This window comes from Octopus bimaculoides, chromosome 28, assembly GCF_046866305.1.
Source record: "Octopus bimaculoides isolate indiv1 chromosome 28, ASM4686630v1, whole genome shotgun sequence".
In the NCBI taxonomy this organism is placed as follows: Eukaryota; Metazoa; Mollusca; class Cephalopoda; order Octopoda; family Octopodidae; genus Octopus; species Octopus bimaculoides.
This window is the reverse complement of record NC_142955.1, coordinates 16,838,790-16,854,281: the sequence shown is the minus strand read 5'-3', so window position 1 is coordinate 16,854,281 and position 15,492 is coordinate 16,838,790. Positions and strand designations below refer to the sequence as shown.

At 36.9% G+C, this 15,492-nt stretch overlaps 3 protein-coding genes across 9 annotated transcripts; 2 read left to right on the top strand and 1 right to left on the bottom strand.

Annotated features, from left to right (window-relative positions):
* Nucleotides 1–2,365: 2,365 nt before the first annotated feature.
* On the bottom strand, nt 2,366–6,892 carry LOC106883532 (uncharacterized). The gene is made up of 2 exons (XM_052977482.2): nt 6,530–6,892; nt 2,366–3,954 (listed from the first exon to the last, which is right to left on the bottom strand). Exon 2 carries the CDS (start codon nt 3,597–3,599, stop codon nt 2,775–2,777), a length of 825 nt encoding a protein of 274 aa, XP_052833442.2. The 5' UTR covers nt 3,600–3,954; nt 6,530–6,892; the 3' UTR covers nt 2,366–2,774.
* Nucleotides 6,893–6,957: 65 nt separating this feature from the next.
* On the top strand, nt 6,958–10,598 carry LOC106883538 (uncharacterized). Of its 5 annotated transcripts, none has more exons than XM_089344560.1 (2): nt 6,958–7,079; nt 9,122–10,598. In XM_089344560.1, exon 2 carries the CDS (start codon nt 9,459–9,461, stop codon nt 10,353–10,355), a length of 897 nt encoding a protein of 298 aa, XP_089200686.1. In that variant the 5' UTR covers nt 6,958–7,079; nt 9,122–9,458; the 3' UTR covers nt 10,356–10,598. The 5 variants fall into 5 exon arrangements, with proteins under 5 accessions (XP_089200686.1, XP_089200685.1, XP_089200682.1 ...); XM_089344559.1 differs by lacking the exon at nt 6,958–7,079 and adding an exon at nt 7,918–8,056; XM_089344556.1 differs by lacking the exon at nt 6,958–7,079 and adding an exon at nt 8,009–8,147.
* On the top strand, nt 7,919–15,356 carry LOC128247008 (uncharacterized). 3 transcript variants are annotated; one of them, XM_089344553.1, is made up of 3 exons: nt 7,921–8,056; nt 12,350–12,551; nt 14,067–15,356. In XM_089344553.1, the coding sequence occupies exon 3, from the start codon at nt 14,206–14,208 to the stop codon at nt 15,112–15,114; it is 909 nt and encodes a 302-aa protein (XP_089200679.1). In that variant the 5' UTR covers nt 7,921–8,056; nt 12,350–12,551; nt 14,067–14,205; the 3' UTR covers nt 15,115–15,356. The 3 variants fall into 3 exon arrangements, with proteins under 3 accessions (XP_052833444.2, XP_089200679.1, XP_089200680.1); XM_089344554.1 differs by having other exon boundaries at nt 12,350–12,563; XM_052977484.2 differs by lacking the exon at nt 12,350–12,551 and having other exon boundaries at nt 7,919–8,056.
* The last annotated feature ends 136 nt before the right edge of the window (nt 15,357–15,492 follow it).

The following is a 15,492-nucleotide window of genomic DNA, read 5'->3' as shown; positions in this document are numbered from 1 at the left end:
TTCTTTTCTACTCAAATCCACTCACAGGGCTTTGATCGGCCGGAGGCTATAGTAGAAGACACTTGCCCAAGGTGCCACACAGCCACTCCATGTTTTTTTTTTTTTTTTTGTATGCCACCACCACAAGTGATGATAAATTCATAAGTTACAATGCTAAGGTCCCGAAGTGGACCTTATAACTGAAGGAGAAACAAGAGAGAACGAGTGATGAGCCTCTGCAGAAAGACAAGGAGGAGATTCGAGAGAATGACAGGGAGCAAGGGGAGGAAATCAGTGACAGGATTTATAAAAGGAGAAATAGTGTTGAAAAAAAGGGAGAAGGTGGGTCGTGTATGAATGGAGTTCCTAGGGGATCCAATATTATAAGGGGGGCGAGGACGGACAGAAAGGGTGCAACAATATAAGAGAGTTGCAGGAGAGTCATATGGGTCGTTGAGAAGGAGAAAGATGAGGAGAGATGTTGAGGAGGAAAAGAAACTGCTGGGGTGGGATTATGGAATTAATGGAGGCAGAGGAGGAGATGTTGGAGGGTACAACACTCAGATGGGGACGGAATGAGTGTGTACGTTACAAGACTATTTTAGATGGAGGTGGACTAATGGAGGGGAAGTAAAGAGAGGCATGAGAGAAATGGGGTGGGAGCAGGAAGTGTAAGGAAGGTCAGAGTGCATCTTACAGGTGTAAGGGCAATAGTGTGACAAAGGTAAAAAGAAATACACAGATCCATATAAATTTATGTATACACATACAAAATGCATGTACACATATAGGCGCAGGAGTGGCTGTGTGGTAAGCAGCTTGCTTTCCAACCACATGGTTCCGGGTTCAGTCCCACTGCGTGGCACCTTGGGAAAGTGTCTTCTACTATAGCCACGGGCCGACCAAAGCCTTGTGAGTGGATTTGGTAGACGGAAACTGAAAAAAGCCCGTCGTATATATGTATATATATATATATGTATGTGTTTGTGTGTCTGTGTTTGTCCCCCCAACATCGCTTGACAACCGATGCTGCTGTGTTTAGGTCCCCGTAACTAAGCGGTTCGGCAAAAGAGAGCGATAGAATTAGTACTAGGCTTACAAAGAATAAGTCCTGGGGTCAATTTGATTCGACTAAAGGCGGTGCTCCAGCATGGCCGCAGTCAAATGACTGAAACAAGTAAAAGAGTAAAAGATGTTCACAAACTGATGTTGCACATCTAATGGAGCATACAAGCTTTGTTCCATTCCTGACATCCCAACTACACTACATTCACACCACATGTCTCACTACCATGCTGCATTGAAGTATGTACACAAGCATCATACAATCTCCTGCTCAATTTGAAAAAAAAAAAGAGATGTTTTGTTGCCAACAAGGTTAATACTTCTCTGAACTTTCTACATCCTAAACATATTCTAGCGACCATACTTTCAGAACATCCCTTTCCACTGCTAATTAGGGGACACAGGTAGCAGAAACTATGTACAACCTGTACTGAACTTACTGGGTATTCAAGAAAATCTATTTCTTGCATGTTCTTCGAGGTTACTGCTTCTGGACATCTGCCACATACAGTCTTTCTCCATTAACCTTCCGGAGATGCCACTAACTCTTATATCTCCATAGCTTACTCTAATTCTATCCACATCTTTTCTATATCTCCAGCAAGGCAAATTTTCTGAAGAAATTTAAATCTAAACTGTTTCCCTGCTTATTAAAACTTTGGTCTTTGCTTCATAAACTCTAACATTATTGAGTTGAAGTTTTGCTTCCTTTTATATCCTTGTATGATGGATATATAATTTAACGAAACAATGAGGAAGAAACGACACACAGCTATTACACGAGAGCCAACGCTTTCAATCACGCCTCACAGTGAACTGCTTACCAACCTGAACTGCTAATCGCTCACATTGTTTTGTTTTATAACAATGAGTCAGTCTACCTTTAGTCACTCGGTGGATGGTCGGAATCCTTCCACAACATCTTCCCTTTTTTAGAATCAGATTCCTCTTGTGTCCATAACAAATTTTCTGAAGAAATTGAAGCCTAGACTGTTTCCCTGCTTACTAAAACTTTGGTCTTTGCTTCATAAACTATAGCATCTTTGAGTTCAAGTTTTGCTTTCTTTTATATCCTTGTATGTTGGATATATAATTTGACAAAGCAGTGAGGAAGTCTACTTTCACCATTAGCCTTCCTGAGATGCCACAACAGCTTTTGTTGGGTGTCAATGTATAATTCCTTTTTCCTAAGCAATTCATATAGTTTTTATGTCCCAATAATATATTTTCTTTGAAAACATTGATAGAGTTGTACATTTGCGTCACAACTACTTTGAAATTAGAACAAAATTCAAATTAAATAATGACAAACTACAACTGGTGAAAGTGTTTATAGACTTTATTAATTACGATCCCACCCAAATATGATATTGGTTTGAAAATCTCACCAATGAAGATAGAGTTGTGGTGATATAAAATATAGTGTTATGAAGTTGTTAGCACATAATGTTGTATTTTCATTCCTGTGTGAATACATTTACAGTTACAAATGCATACATTTGTTTTTCATACATTTTTTCAGAGGAATTTTCACAGCAAACATTATGCTTCAATCTTGTAAGGGGTAACTAAAGGAGTCAGTGTCAGGGAAGGTCCACCAACTGTAATAACAGCCAAAGGAAGTGAGCCACAATGAGTGGATTAGTTATTGCTGTTGCTAACACTTACAAGGTAACCCCTAGTTTAGATGAAGCTTAAAATGTTTGTTATAAATTTTAATGTCAATGCAGTCATACCACTTTATGAATGCGCACATGTGTATTTAAGTTGCTGCTCCGAGAGAATGATTTACCACAGATGTCACACAAATATGGCTTCTCCCCTGTATGAATACGTTTATGTTTAGTTAAGGCACTATTTACAGAGAATGATTTATCACAGATATCACAGTGATATGGCTTCTCTCCTGTATGAATACGTTTGTGTTCAACGACTTGAGAACTTACAGAGAACGATTTACCACAGATGTCGCAGTGATATGGCTTTTCTCCCGTATGAATACGTACGTGTCTAATTATGTCACTACTGACAGAGAATGATATACCACAGATATCACATTGATAAGGTTTCTCTCCTGTATGAATACGTTTATGGTTAGTTAAAGTAATATTTTTAGAAAATGATTTACCACAAATATCACAGTGATATGGCTTCTCTCCTGTATGAATACGTTTGTGTGAAGTTAAGGTAACGTTTTTAGAGAATGATTTACCACAGATATCACAGTGATATGGTTTTTCTCCTGTATGAATACGTTTGTGTTTAGTAAAGTCACTACTTCCTGAGAATGATTTACCACAGATACTACAGACATAAGGTTTCTCTCCTGTATGAATACGTACGTGTATTGTTAAGTTACCACTGAGAGAGAATGATTTACCACAGATTTCACAGCGAAATGGCTTCTCTCCTGTGTGTATACGTTTATGTCTAGTTAGATGACTTTTGTCACAGAAAGACTTTTGACAGACATCACAGTCAAATGTCAGTTTTCTGCTCTCTCTTATCATGTCTTCAGATAAACTCACCTCCTCAACTTTCTCACTCTTTTCCATAATTTTTTCCACACAAATCACTAAATATACTTCTTGATTTTGTTCTTGTGGTTTATTCCCTAGAAGTAGTTCTATTGCTGTATTTCTGTTCAGTGTTACCTTAGTCTAATCAATGCTTTTGTAAATTCATCATCATTGACGTAACCCAAATGCATTTTGTAGACATTCCAGACAGTTATGTAAAGAAATATTGCAAAGAATCTCAGGTCAGATCAAATATTTCATAGGAATTCTACCACAGATTTCTGGAAACAGTTTTATACAACATCTGATCTGTACAACATTTTCTCTTAGTCTTCAAAAGATGATCAATATTGGGAATAAATCTTCAGTTATTCTAATGTCATTTGATATTCTGAAATAATAAAGAAACAACAGTGTAAGATATAGAGGATACCATAAAAATACAGATTCAAAAGTGGAAAATTTACTACATTTCTATGGAGATAAACTTTACCTGAACAAATGCATTTTTTAATTTATCAAAATTTACATCACAGAATCTTATGTGAAGCTTGCATATTTGTAAACTTCACTGAGACCCGCACATTGTGTAAAAGTATTCAGATTAATGCTTTTTATGCTTTTCAGATCACATCAGAAGGATTTAAGATATTCATTGTTAATTTTGAGGCTAGTTGATTGACATTTCATTAAAACCTTATGACATTTGTCAAGAGGTACCCCTAACTAAATAATGAATAATTTCCAAAGGTTCTGAAATTAAGATTCATTGAAAATATAGTAAAATATCCAGGGAAAATAAACCACCCCGAGATGGTTCTAATTGTAGAGAAAACTCTGAGTCCCAGCCCCTATACATACATTGAACTAAAATATGAATAATAACTGTTTGTTTTCAAGATCAGATTCATTGATAATACATGAAAAAGTGAAATTATAAAGAAAATAGGAAAACTCCGAAGGTTCCCCACTCCCTCCACCATCAAAGGTCATTTCTAGCATGCCTGAATGTCAAATTCATTGAAAAAAACTCTGACAAAATTTATCCTCAACCAAATGAACGAGGGGTGTAGATCTACAAAATTCCAAAGGCCTTTGTAACCTCATATTTTTTTTTTTTTCAAAGCTAGTTATTACCAACTGGTTTGCAGTTAATATTTGTTGATAGCATACAAAAAAAAATTAGGAAAATGGAAAAGAAAGCTTGGGGGCTGGGGGAATTCCCCTCTCTGCCTCTGTTTTCAGGACATGCTCAATGGTCAGATCTGTTGACTGCACAAAAAAAAACAAAAAAAAAAAAAACATTTCCAGCTGAAATTGAGACAGGTGTTTGTCTTTAAATTTACCTTCATCGTTTATTTCTCCTCCACTTTCTTCGAAGTTTTACACATACACATTCTCCTTACATCTCGTTGCTAACAAAGACTGATGTTTTTTCCTTTCCGATGTCACCAATATTTTAGTCATAAAATGAAAATTGCTATTGGTATAATGATGAATATTTATTGCATTTTTGACTTTGAGAAGAAACAGATTTTTTACAGATATTCACTACCTTACAAAAACTACATCAGCTAAGCAAATGGCCTTCTCTAAATGCATTTAAAACATATTCAGAACACTATTCCAGAAAATTAGTTCAGTTACCCTTAGAGCAGTGCTTCTCAAACTACCTGATGTGGCATACTGGCAGTTTTTTTCTTTTCCCAATGTGCCAGGGACCAGTAATATTTCTTAGTAATACTAATTTATACCAGAAACAATATATACAATGAATATAATAAAAGTTGACAACATTTTTCATCTTATATTTATTTTGTAAACAAATAATACAATATTACATAAGCATTTTATAATGTTTCTTTCTTTTCTGGAAACTCGCCACGTACTGGCAGCTGATGGCTTGGGGACCGGCACCGGTCTGCAGACCACCACTTTGTGGAGCACTGCCTTAGAGCATACAAAAGACAAAGTTAGGTGGAGTAAAATGAGTAAGGCAAGATAAAGTAAATTTTGCTTTTTCAATTTTCCAGAATTACGTTTGAAAACAGACTCATACACCTCGATATCTATCCGAAAGATCGGAAATGCCACAAAAAAAATTAATATCCAGGAAAGTGGCATATGTTATGAAATTAACGAAACTCCACTAAATAAAAAAAAAAATCAATACAAAATATCCTCGATATTTTCTTCACCATCCGATGGAGTGGCTCTGCTCCCGATATAACGTAGCTGAACAGAAGAAGAAATTACTGAAACTGGTCGTTATTCATTTCACCGCATTTTAGACATCCCTCATTGAAAATTGAAAAATGATCAAATTAAGCATTAACGTGGGGGGAAAAAATTGACTTGGAATCGAACAGAGAAAAGAGTATTTGATTGTTAAACACTAAAAATTATCACAATATTTTATTAACAACCTCAATTAAAATCGGGTTCAGAGTCGATGAAAAACTGCTTGAAAACAAAAAAGTACCTCTCACCTGACTATGAACCAAAATCTCTCAACCTTTAGCAACGACTATGCTGACGAATTTTTACTCTTAAACATGATGCAATGATTCCGAACAAGTAGGAAGAAAGTAACACAAAATCATAAATTACTCATTTTGCCCCACCACATCCTATTTATATTTTTGCGATAGTCGCTCGTGTCAGAAAACGACTGCTCTGCAATCTCTTGCAGGACGGCCTGCACAAATATTTCGCTTATAATAGTCAAATGTTTGTGCTGCACACTAGCTCACCCCCTCCGTCAAATTGACATCCACCTTTACAGGTGCACGGCGTGATCGCAGAGCAACGCGCTCGCGAATGTTTGTAGACGTTCAGGGATTCCGCGTAAGAGTAAACAACACTTTATGAGACAAAGTGGGAGCCTGTAAATTAAATAGCAAGACTAAGTAAACCGACATAGTTATCCTTTTATAATATATATGATAAACAATAAAACATCTTACTTTAGAATTTTCTTAGATATTTAGTGAGTCCAATCAACTGATCAATGAAATCAATCATCGATGTCGCAGGTCTTCTTGTGTTTCTCACTAAATTCTTCAATTCCGTTTCCAATCTTTGTCCAATCTCTCCACTCTCTTTCTTGTCTCGTCTTTTTTTACTCTCCCTCACAATCTGTCTCATCCTATCGTCCACCTCCTTTTCACTGATCCCCTCCACCGTAATTCCTTTATCAATTATTATACAACTACGACAATATTATTTTAGTTTAGGGATCAGGAACGAGAGAAGAAAACAACTATGAAAGGAAACGAATAGCACTCTCTCGTGATTTGACTTCATATTCAATCAATGATGTCACTTCCTTTTCAGCATTATCACTTGTCACTAAATGGAGTTATTTCCCTTTTTACAATTTCAAAATATTTATTTTAAATTTTGGCACAACGCCAGCAATTTCGGCGAAGGCTTAGGTCGATTGAATCGACACTCAACCGGTCCTTATTTTATCGACCCGAGAGGATGAACGGCAAATTCGACGGAATTTGAACGGTAAGCATTTCGCCAGGCATGCTCAAGATTCTTATTTCTTTATTGCCCACAAGGGGCTAAACATAGACAGGACAAACAAGGAAAGACAAAGGGATTAAGTCGATTACATACACCTCAGTGCGTAACTGGTACTTAATTTATCGACCCCGGGAGGATGAAAGGCAAAGTCGACCTCGGTGGAATTTGAACTCAGAACGTAACGACAGACGAAATACCGCTAAGCATTTCGCCCGGCGAGTTAACGATTCTGCCAGCTCGCCGTTTTACAGTGGGAAAACAATTGTAAGTGGATCCGCCCGCCCCCTACACACACACACACCCCGCCAAAAAACTACCCTTTTTATAATTTTTTTTTTTTGCGACACAAACCCCCATTTTCGGCAAAGGGGAATCCGAATCTGCAAAAGAGTACAGCAGAGTTCGCCACCATCCCCTGCTGTAGCCTCGTGGAGCTTTTAGGTGTTTTCGCTCAATAAACACTCAGAACGCCCGGTCTGGGAATCGAAACCGCGATCCTATAACCGCGAGTCCGCTGCTCTAACCACTGGGCCATTGCGCTTCCTGAATTTTACTAAGAAAAGGACAAACCACTATTAATATTTTGAAATAGTAAAAAAGGGAAACAACTCTATATTTCTAGATTTAGTGATGATACCAAAGAGGAAGTGACATCATTGTATACGAAGAACTGAACTCTAAGCACGAGAGAGTGCTATTCATTCCCATTTATAACTTGTCTTCTATTCCTTCTTGATCCCTAATCTGAATATTATTGTTTTAAAGGAATTACGGTGAAGAGGACCAGTGAGAAAGAGGTGGACGATAGAATGAGACAGATTGTGAAGGACAACAAAAAGAATAAATTTGGAGAGATTGGACATAGATTGGAAAGAGAATTTAGAGTGAAATTCAAGAAAGTTTAGACAGCTGTGGAACATTAATGATTGATTTCATTGATCGGCTAAATTTATCGATGTGTATGTAAACAACGACCTCTAGTACAAAACAGACGGGATCACATAGAAACAACATGCTAGACTCCCTAAATTAGTCTACATAAATTTTAAAGTAAGGTATTTTATTGTCTATTATATATTATAAAAAGGTAATTATGTAAGGTTAATTAGGCTTACTAACCACAGGCTCCTCATTATCTCATAAAGTATTATTTACACTACTCATGTGGAATCCTTGAATAACTACGAAAATTCTAAGGTGTGCTGTTTTATGTCTATAAAATGTACTGTAAAACCGTATTTAGCTCAATTTAATTAATCTTCGTAAAATGATGGTTTATTTGTAAATTAGAGGAACGTGACTTGTCGCGTCTATGAATCGCTTCTGTTTTGGACATAACTACAATTTGGTGTCATGCCCTCGACTTTGTTTCCTCATAACTTTCTTCACAAAGCACCATATTTTAAAATAACATTTTGTAAAAATACATTCTTGTGTCTGTGTATTATGTAAAGAGTTTCGGAATGGCACGCCCACTTAAGTTGAATTTTCTCCGTTTTCACGGGGATTTTTCAAATTTTGTTTTCTCCACGCCCTTGGAAATGATGGATTGGAGGGAAGCTTGTTAAAAAAATTAATTTTTGAAAAATTCTTCTGCTCCCCACAAAGAATAATGGCACATTTTCTTTAAATTTCACCTTTCAATCTTAAAACTGACAGACTATGTACTAAATTCACAATGCAAGAGGCATAGACGGGATGTTCATCAATGGAATGTCACAGCTCAGCTGGAGCTAAACAACAATGTCAAATTATTTTTCATTAGAGAGAAGAATGTTATTGTCTTCTATTCTGCAGTTTAATCTAAATAATATTACACAATGTGAAGATGTAGCTGTAGTTTACAAATATGTAAGTTACACACAAGATTCTGTGATGTGAATTTTAATACATTGAAAAGTTCAGTTGTTCAGGTAAATGTTTATTTCTAAAGTTTATCTCCTTAGAATTATTCTAAATTTTCCACTCTGTATTTTCTAAGTGGCCCCTCTATAACTTACACTGTTGTTTCTTTATTATTTCAGGATATCAGATGACATTGGCATAACAGACGATACATTCTCAGTATTTATCGTTATTTAAAGACCAAACGAATATCCTATACACAGCACACACATAAAACTGATTCAGTAAATCTGTGGTAGAATATTTGTTCTGAGGTTATTAGCAATATTTCAGTACATCACTGGTTGCTATGTTCACAAGATGAATCTGGAATAATCCTACGGAGATATAAATGTACAAAAGCATTGTTAGACAAGAGTAACACAGAACATGAATGTAGCAGTTAGAAATATCCATAAGAAATAAGCTGCAAGATCAAAAACAAGAAATATATATGGTGATTTGAGAAGAAATACTATGGAAATAAATGAGAAACTCGAGGAATTGATTTTTCCTGAAGAGAGAAGGAAATTATCATATGATTGTGAGATCTGTCAAAAGTCATTCTCTCAAAAATGTAACCTAACTATGCACCAACGTATACATACAGGAGAGAGGCCATATTGCTGTGATGTCTGTGGAAAATCATTTTCACAAAGTAATAGCTTAACAATACATGTACGTATTCATACAGGAGAGAAGCCATATGTCTGTGATGTCTGTGGTAAATCATTCTCTGCAAGTAATGACTTAAGTATACACAAGCGTATTCATACAGGAGAGAGGCCATATCACTGTGATATCTGTGGTAAATCATTCTCTAAAAATGTTAGCTTAACTATACACAAACGTACTCACACAGGAGAGAAGCCATATCACTGTGATATCTGTGGTAAATCATTCTCTAAAAGTGATACCTTAACTATACACAAACGTATTCATACAGGGGAGGATCTATTTCACTGTGATATCTGTGGTAAATCATTCCCTATAAATAGTCTCTTTGCTCAACACAAACGTATTCATACAGGAGAGAAACCTTTTCAATGTGATATCTGTGGTAAATCGTTCACTGTAAGTAGTGACATAATTAGGCACAAACGTATTCATACAGGAGAGAAGCCATATCACTGTGACATTTGTGGTAAATCTTTCTCTGTAAGTTGTCACTTAGTTGAACATAAACGTATTCATACAGGAGAGAAGCCATATCACTGTGATATCTGCAGTAAATCATTCTCTGTAAATAGTGCCTTAACTAAACACAAACGTATTCATACAGGAGAGAAGCCATACTTGTGTGATATCTGTGGTAAATCATTCTCCCGGAGCAGCAACTTAAATACGCATGTACGTATTCATAAAGAAATGTAGCTGCATCCATGTTAAAATTCATCACAAATATTTTAAGCTTCACCTAAACTGGGGGTTGCCCTGTGTGTTTTAGCCATCACAATAACCATTCCACTTGTGGATCACTTCTTTTGGCTGTCATTTACAGCCTCCCAATAATATATTTTATCTCTCCTCAACTATATCTACATTTGTGAGATATTGAAACAAATATTGTTATGTTTTGGTGGAGTCATAATTAATAAAATCTATAAACACACTGGCCAGTTGTAGTTTGTCTATATTTCATATCATTTTTTAAATTCTGTTTTGAAAGCATCTGTGACTCAATCTACAGTTATTCAAAGCAAGTTATGGACACAAGGTGCAGTGGAAGGTTATCAGAGAAGGTAGCGTTTGTTTATGGAAGAAACACAGGAGTCATGGAAACTACTGATACTCAGAAAATCGATTGTCTCAAATGCTCCAGAAGCTCTTTGGAGGTATTAGACAATTTCTGCTATCTAAGGAACGTAATTAGCAGTGGGGGAGGATGCATGGAAAGTGTAATTGCTAGCATAAGAATGGGATGGAGAAGATTCAGAGAGCTTTTAATTCTGTTGCTAATCAAAGCTCTCTCTCTCTCTCTCTCTCTCTCTCCAAGTGAAAGGAAGATTGTATGTGCAGTACACGATCAGCAATGGTAAATAGTAGTGAGACGTGAGCCCTGAATACAGAAGATATGCGATGGCGAGAGGAACGAAGCTACTATGCTCTGCTGGATGTGCAACGTCAGTCTATAAGTGCGATAGAACGGTAGCGTATTAAGGGGAAAAGTTGGGCATATGAGGAATTAGATGCATTGTACAAGAGATTGTGCTAGTTGGATCGTGTAGAGTCATATACAGAAGTGGCAGTCACTTAAAACGGATGGCCCTTGTGGAAGAGAGAGACCCAAAAAGAAGGAATGAAGTTTTGAACACCAATCTCAAGATACTGAGCCTTAGAAAGGAGATGGCTAAGGACCACTAGCGTAGCTAGAGTGTGTGCCACCCCCGGTCTCCACAAAAAAAAAAAAAAGAAAACATTGCTTGCAGCAGACCCTACCGCTAGTGCTAAGAACGGAGAAATTTGGTACATTGCTGTACTCAAGAAGACCCCTCTGCAACCGCAGATTTCGTGTCGGTGCCAGTGCCACATAAAAAGTCTTGGTCGATAAAATAAAATACCAATTTAATAGGGGCCATTCAGGTGAAAGTGGTTCTGTAGGATTTAGAGGACAACACTGTCCATTATTACACGAAGAGTGGACATCGTCGACTAATCCTTTCCTCTGGGAATTCCTTGTTTTTGCACCGAAGTTAACACATAATACATGGCATCCGTTCGAAGTGATTCGCGTGCTGTCTGTCGTCGTTTAACCTTGTTCTCATTGCATCTCAACAAGAACGAAATTAATTCAGCTACCACTAATAACTCGACTTGTTGGCACTCCGTCGCTTACGACGTCGACGGTTCCAGTTGATCCGATCAACGGAACAACCTGCTCGTGAAATTAACGTGCAAGTGGCTGAGCACTCCACAGACACGTGTACCCTTAACGTAGTTCTCGGGGGATATTCAGCGTGACACAGTGTGTGACAAGGCTGACCCTTTGAATTACAGGCACAACAGAAACAGGAAGTAAGAGTGAGAGAAAGTTGTGGTGGAGGAGTACAGCAGGGTTCGCCACCATCCCCTGCCGGAGCCTCGTGGAGCTTTTAGGTGTTTTCGCTCAATAAACACTTACAATGACCGCGAGTCCGCTGCCCTAACCACTGGGCCATTGCGCCACCACAATAACTCGACTTACGAAGAAGGGAAATAACTCTATGTTTCTAGATTTCGTGATAGAGAGGAAGTGACATCATCGATTGTATACCAAGAACTAAACTTCAGTCGTTAAGTGACTGCTATTGAGTATTCTGTTGATATTAGTTAAGTGGTTTCCAGTTTTGATCCCTAAACTGAATAGTATTGTCTTATTTATATAATAGCTTATAAAGGAATTACGGTTTATGGGATCAGTGTGAAGGACAACATAAAGCAGAGCGACAAAAAACAAGGTAGAAACATTGGACAAAAATTGGAAACGGAATACAGGAATTTAATGAGAAAAACAAGAAGACCTTTACCCAGCCCTGGGACATTAAAGGATTGATTTCATTGATCGATTGACTGGACTCCCTAAAGATATACGTAAGTTCTAAAGTAAGGTATTTAATTGTTTAAAATATATTATTGAAGGGTCATTATGACTTTAATTAGTCTTACTAATTTACAGCCCCCCCCCCCCTCTTTGTCTCATAGACACGCGGAATCCCTGAACATCTACAAATATTCGTGGGCACGTTGCTCTGCGATCGCTTTCATATCTGACGTGTGGGGCACCGTGCATCTGTAAAGGGTGGATGTCAATATGATGGAGCGGGTGAGCTAATGTGCAGCACAAGCATTTAATCATTATAAGCGAAATATCTGCGGGGTTTTCTGCAAGAGATTGCAGAACAGTCTTTTTTGGAGTCGATGGAGTATCATAGTATAAATATGTAGTATGTGTTGGTGACTGTTCAGTTTCCGTTCGTTAAAAAAAAAAACGTGAAGGGACATAACTAAATACATCAAAATAAACTATTATATAAATAAGACATAACTAAATACATCTCTAGCCATTACGATGAGCAATGGCCAGAGAAATATCGAGCTTTGTTTTTAATAACCAGTTGATCTGGTAAGCAGGGCCTCATATCAATGAGGGTGCGCATTGATGCCGTCGAGAGGTAGGCTCCGAAACGGCTCGCATTCTCTCCTGATGATCCCATACACTTGCTGGTTTCCGGTATGCGGAGTACTCGACTGGTAGCACTTGCATGTGCGAGTTGTTTGCAAGACATGTTATCTGATACTTTACTCACTCTTATCGCCCCTCGTCACCTTTATCTATTATTTACAACTGATCTCTTGCTTCTCTTTAGAGAAAATGATTTTTTTTTACTCGACTTACACAACTATTTGTATCTCTAACACATAAATCTGTATTTCTGACTGGTTATCTAGCAATCATTTCTTATTTCTTTCTTTTTACCGTTCATAAAACAGACTTGCATCTAAGTGTACGCCTCAAGATATAAAATAAACTAGAATTGAGAAAAACAAAAACAACTGAAGCTAAAATCAAAGTAATCGATACGTTTTGATTTTACGAACGTAAACTGAACAATATGTATGTGAAAAGAAGTGCATGCTAATATCGATTTAACGCCTGTAGATTAACCTGGTACCGTTCTTTTTTGGTTTTATGGAGAGGAAAATGAGGGTGATGTGATGAGAAACGAACCCTTGCCACAAACATACGTGAATATATTAAGGGAACTCTGAAAGATTATAAAAATAAGCGATTTTCATTTTATTGAGTGTAAAGCTGGTGACGTCAGTAAGGAACGAACCCCAGTTGTTGAGTGAGGAGATATGCATGTGTGTGTGTGTGTGTGTGTAACTGTCAAGAAACAGGAGGGGGAAAAATATGAAGGTATAGCTGTATATGTAAGCTACACACAAGATTCAATGATGTACATTTCAATAAATTAAAAAGTTCAGTTGTTCAGGTAAATGTTTATTTCCACAGTTTATCTCTGTAGAAACGTTCTGAATTTTCCAATCTATATTTTCTAAGTAGCCTCTATATCTTACACAGTCGTCCCTTTATTATTTCAGAATACCAAATGGCATTGACGTAACAGAAGATACATTCTCAATATTTATCATCCTTTGAAGATCCAGGGAATACAGAACAAATGTATGAAACTGTTACTATAAATCTGCAGTAGAATTCATATCAAATATAAGAAAAATTATGGAAAAAAGTGTGAAATTTGAGCAGTTGATTTTGCCTAAAGACATAATAAAAGAGAGCAGAAACTTGTCATATGATTGTGACATCTGTCAAAAGTCTTTCTCTGATAGAGTACAGCTAACTAGGCACATACGTATACATACAGGAGAGAAGCCATATTGCTGTGATGTCTGTGGAAAATCATTTTCTCAAAGTAGTCACTTAACAATACATGTACGCATTCATACAGGGGAGAAGCCATACGCATGTGATATTTGTGGCAAATCATTCTCTGCAAGTAATGACTTAAGTATACACAAGCGTATTCATACAGGAGAGAGGCCATATCACTGTGATATCTGTGGTAAATCATTCTCTAAAAATGTTAGCTTAACTATACACAAACGTACTCACACAGGAGAGAAGCCATATCACTGTGATATCTGTGGTAAATCATTCTCTAAAAGTGATACCTTAACTATACACAAACGTATTCATACAGGGGAGGATCTATTTCACTGTGATATCTGTGGTAAATCATTCCCTATAAATAGTCTCTTTGCTCAACACAAACGTATTCATACAGGAGAGAAACCTTTTCAATGTGATATCTGTGGTAAATCGTTCACTGTAAGTAGTGACATAATTAGGCACAAACGTATTCATACAGGAGAGAAGCCATATCACTGTGACATTTGTGGTAAATCTTTCTCTGTAAGTTGTCACTTAGTTGAACATAAACGTATTCATACAGGAGAGAAGCCATATCACTGTGATATCTGCAGTAAATCATTCTCTGTAAATAGTGCCTTAACTAAACACAAACGTATTCATACAGGAGAGAAGCCATACTTGTGTGATATCTGTGGTAAATCATTCTCCCGGAGCAGCAACTTAAATACGCATGTACGTATTCATAAAGAAATGTAACTGCATCCATGTTAAAATTCATAAATATTTTAAGCTTCACCTAAACTGGGGGTTGCCCGGTGTGTTTTAGTCACAGCAATAACTAATCCACTTGTGGATCACTTCTTTTGGCCGTCATTTACAGCCTCCCAATATTATATTTTATCTCTCCTCAACTATATCTACATTAGTGAGATATTGAAACAAATATTGTTATGTTTTGGTGGAGTCATAATTAATAAAATCTATAAACACACTGGCCAGTTGTAGTTTGTCTATATTTCATATCATTTTTTAAATTCTGTTTTGAAAACACTTGTGACCCAATCTACAGTTATTCAATGCAAGTTATGGACACAAGAGGAATCTGATTCTAAAAAAGGGAAGATGTTGTGGAAG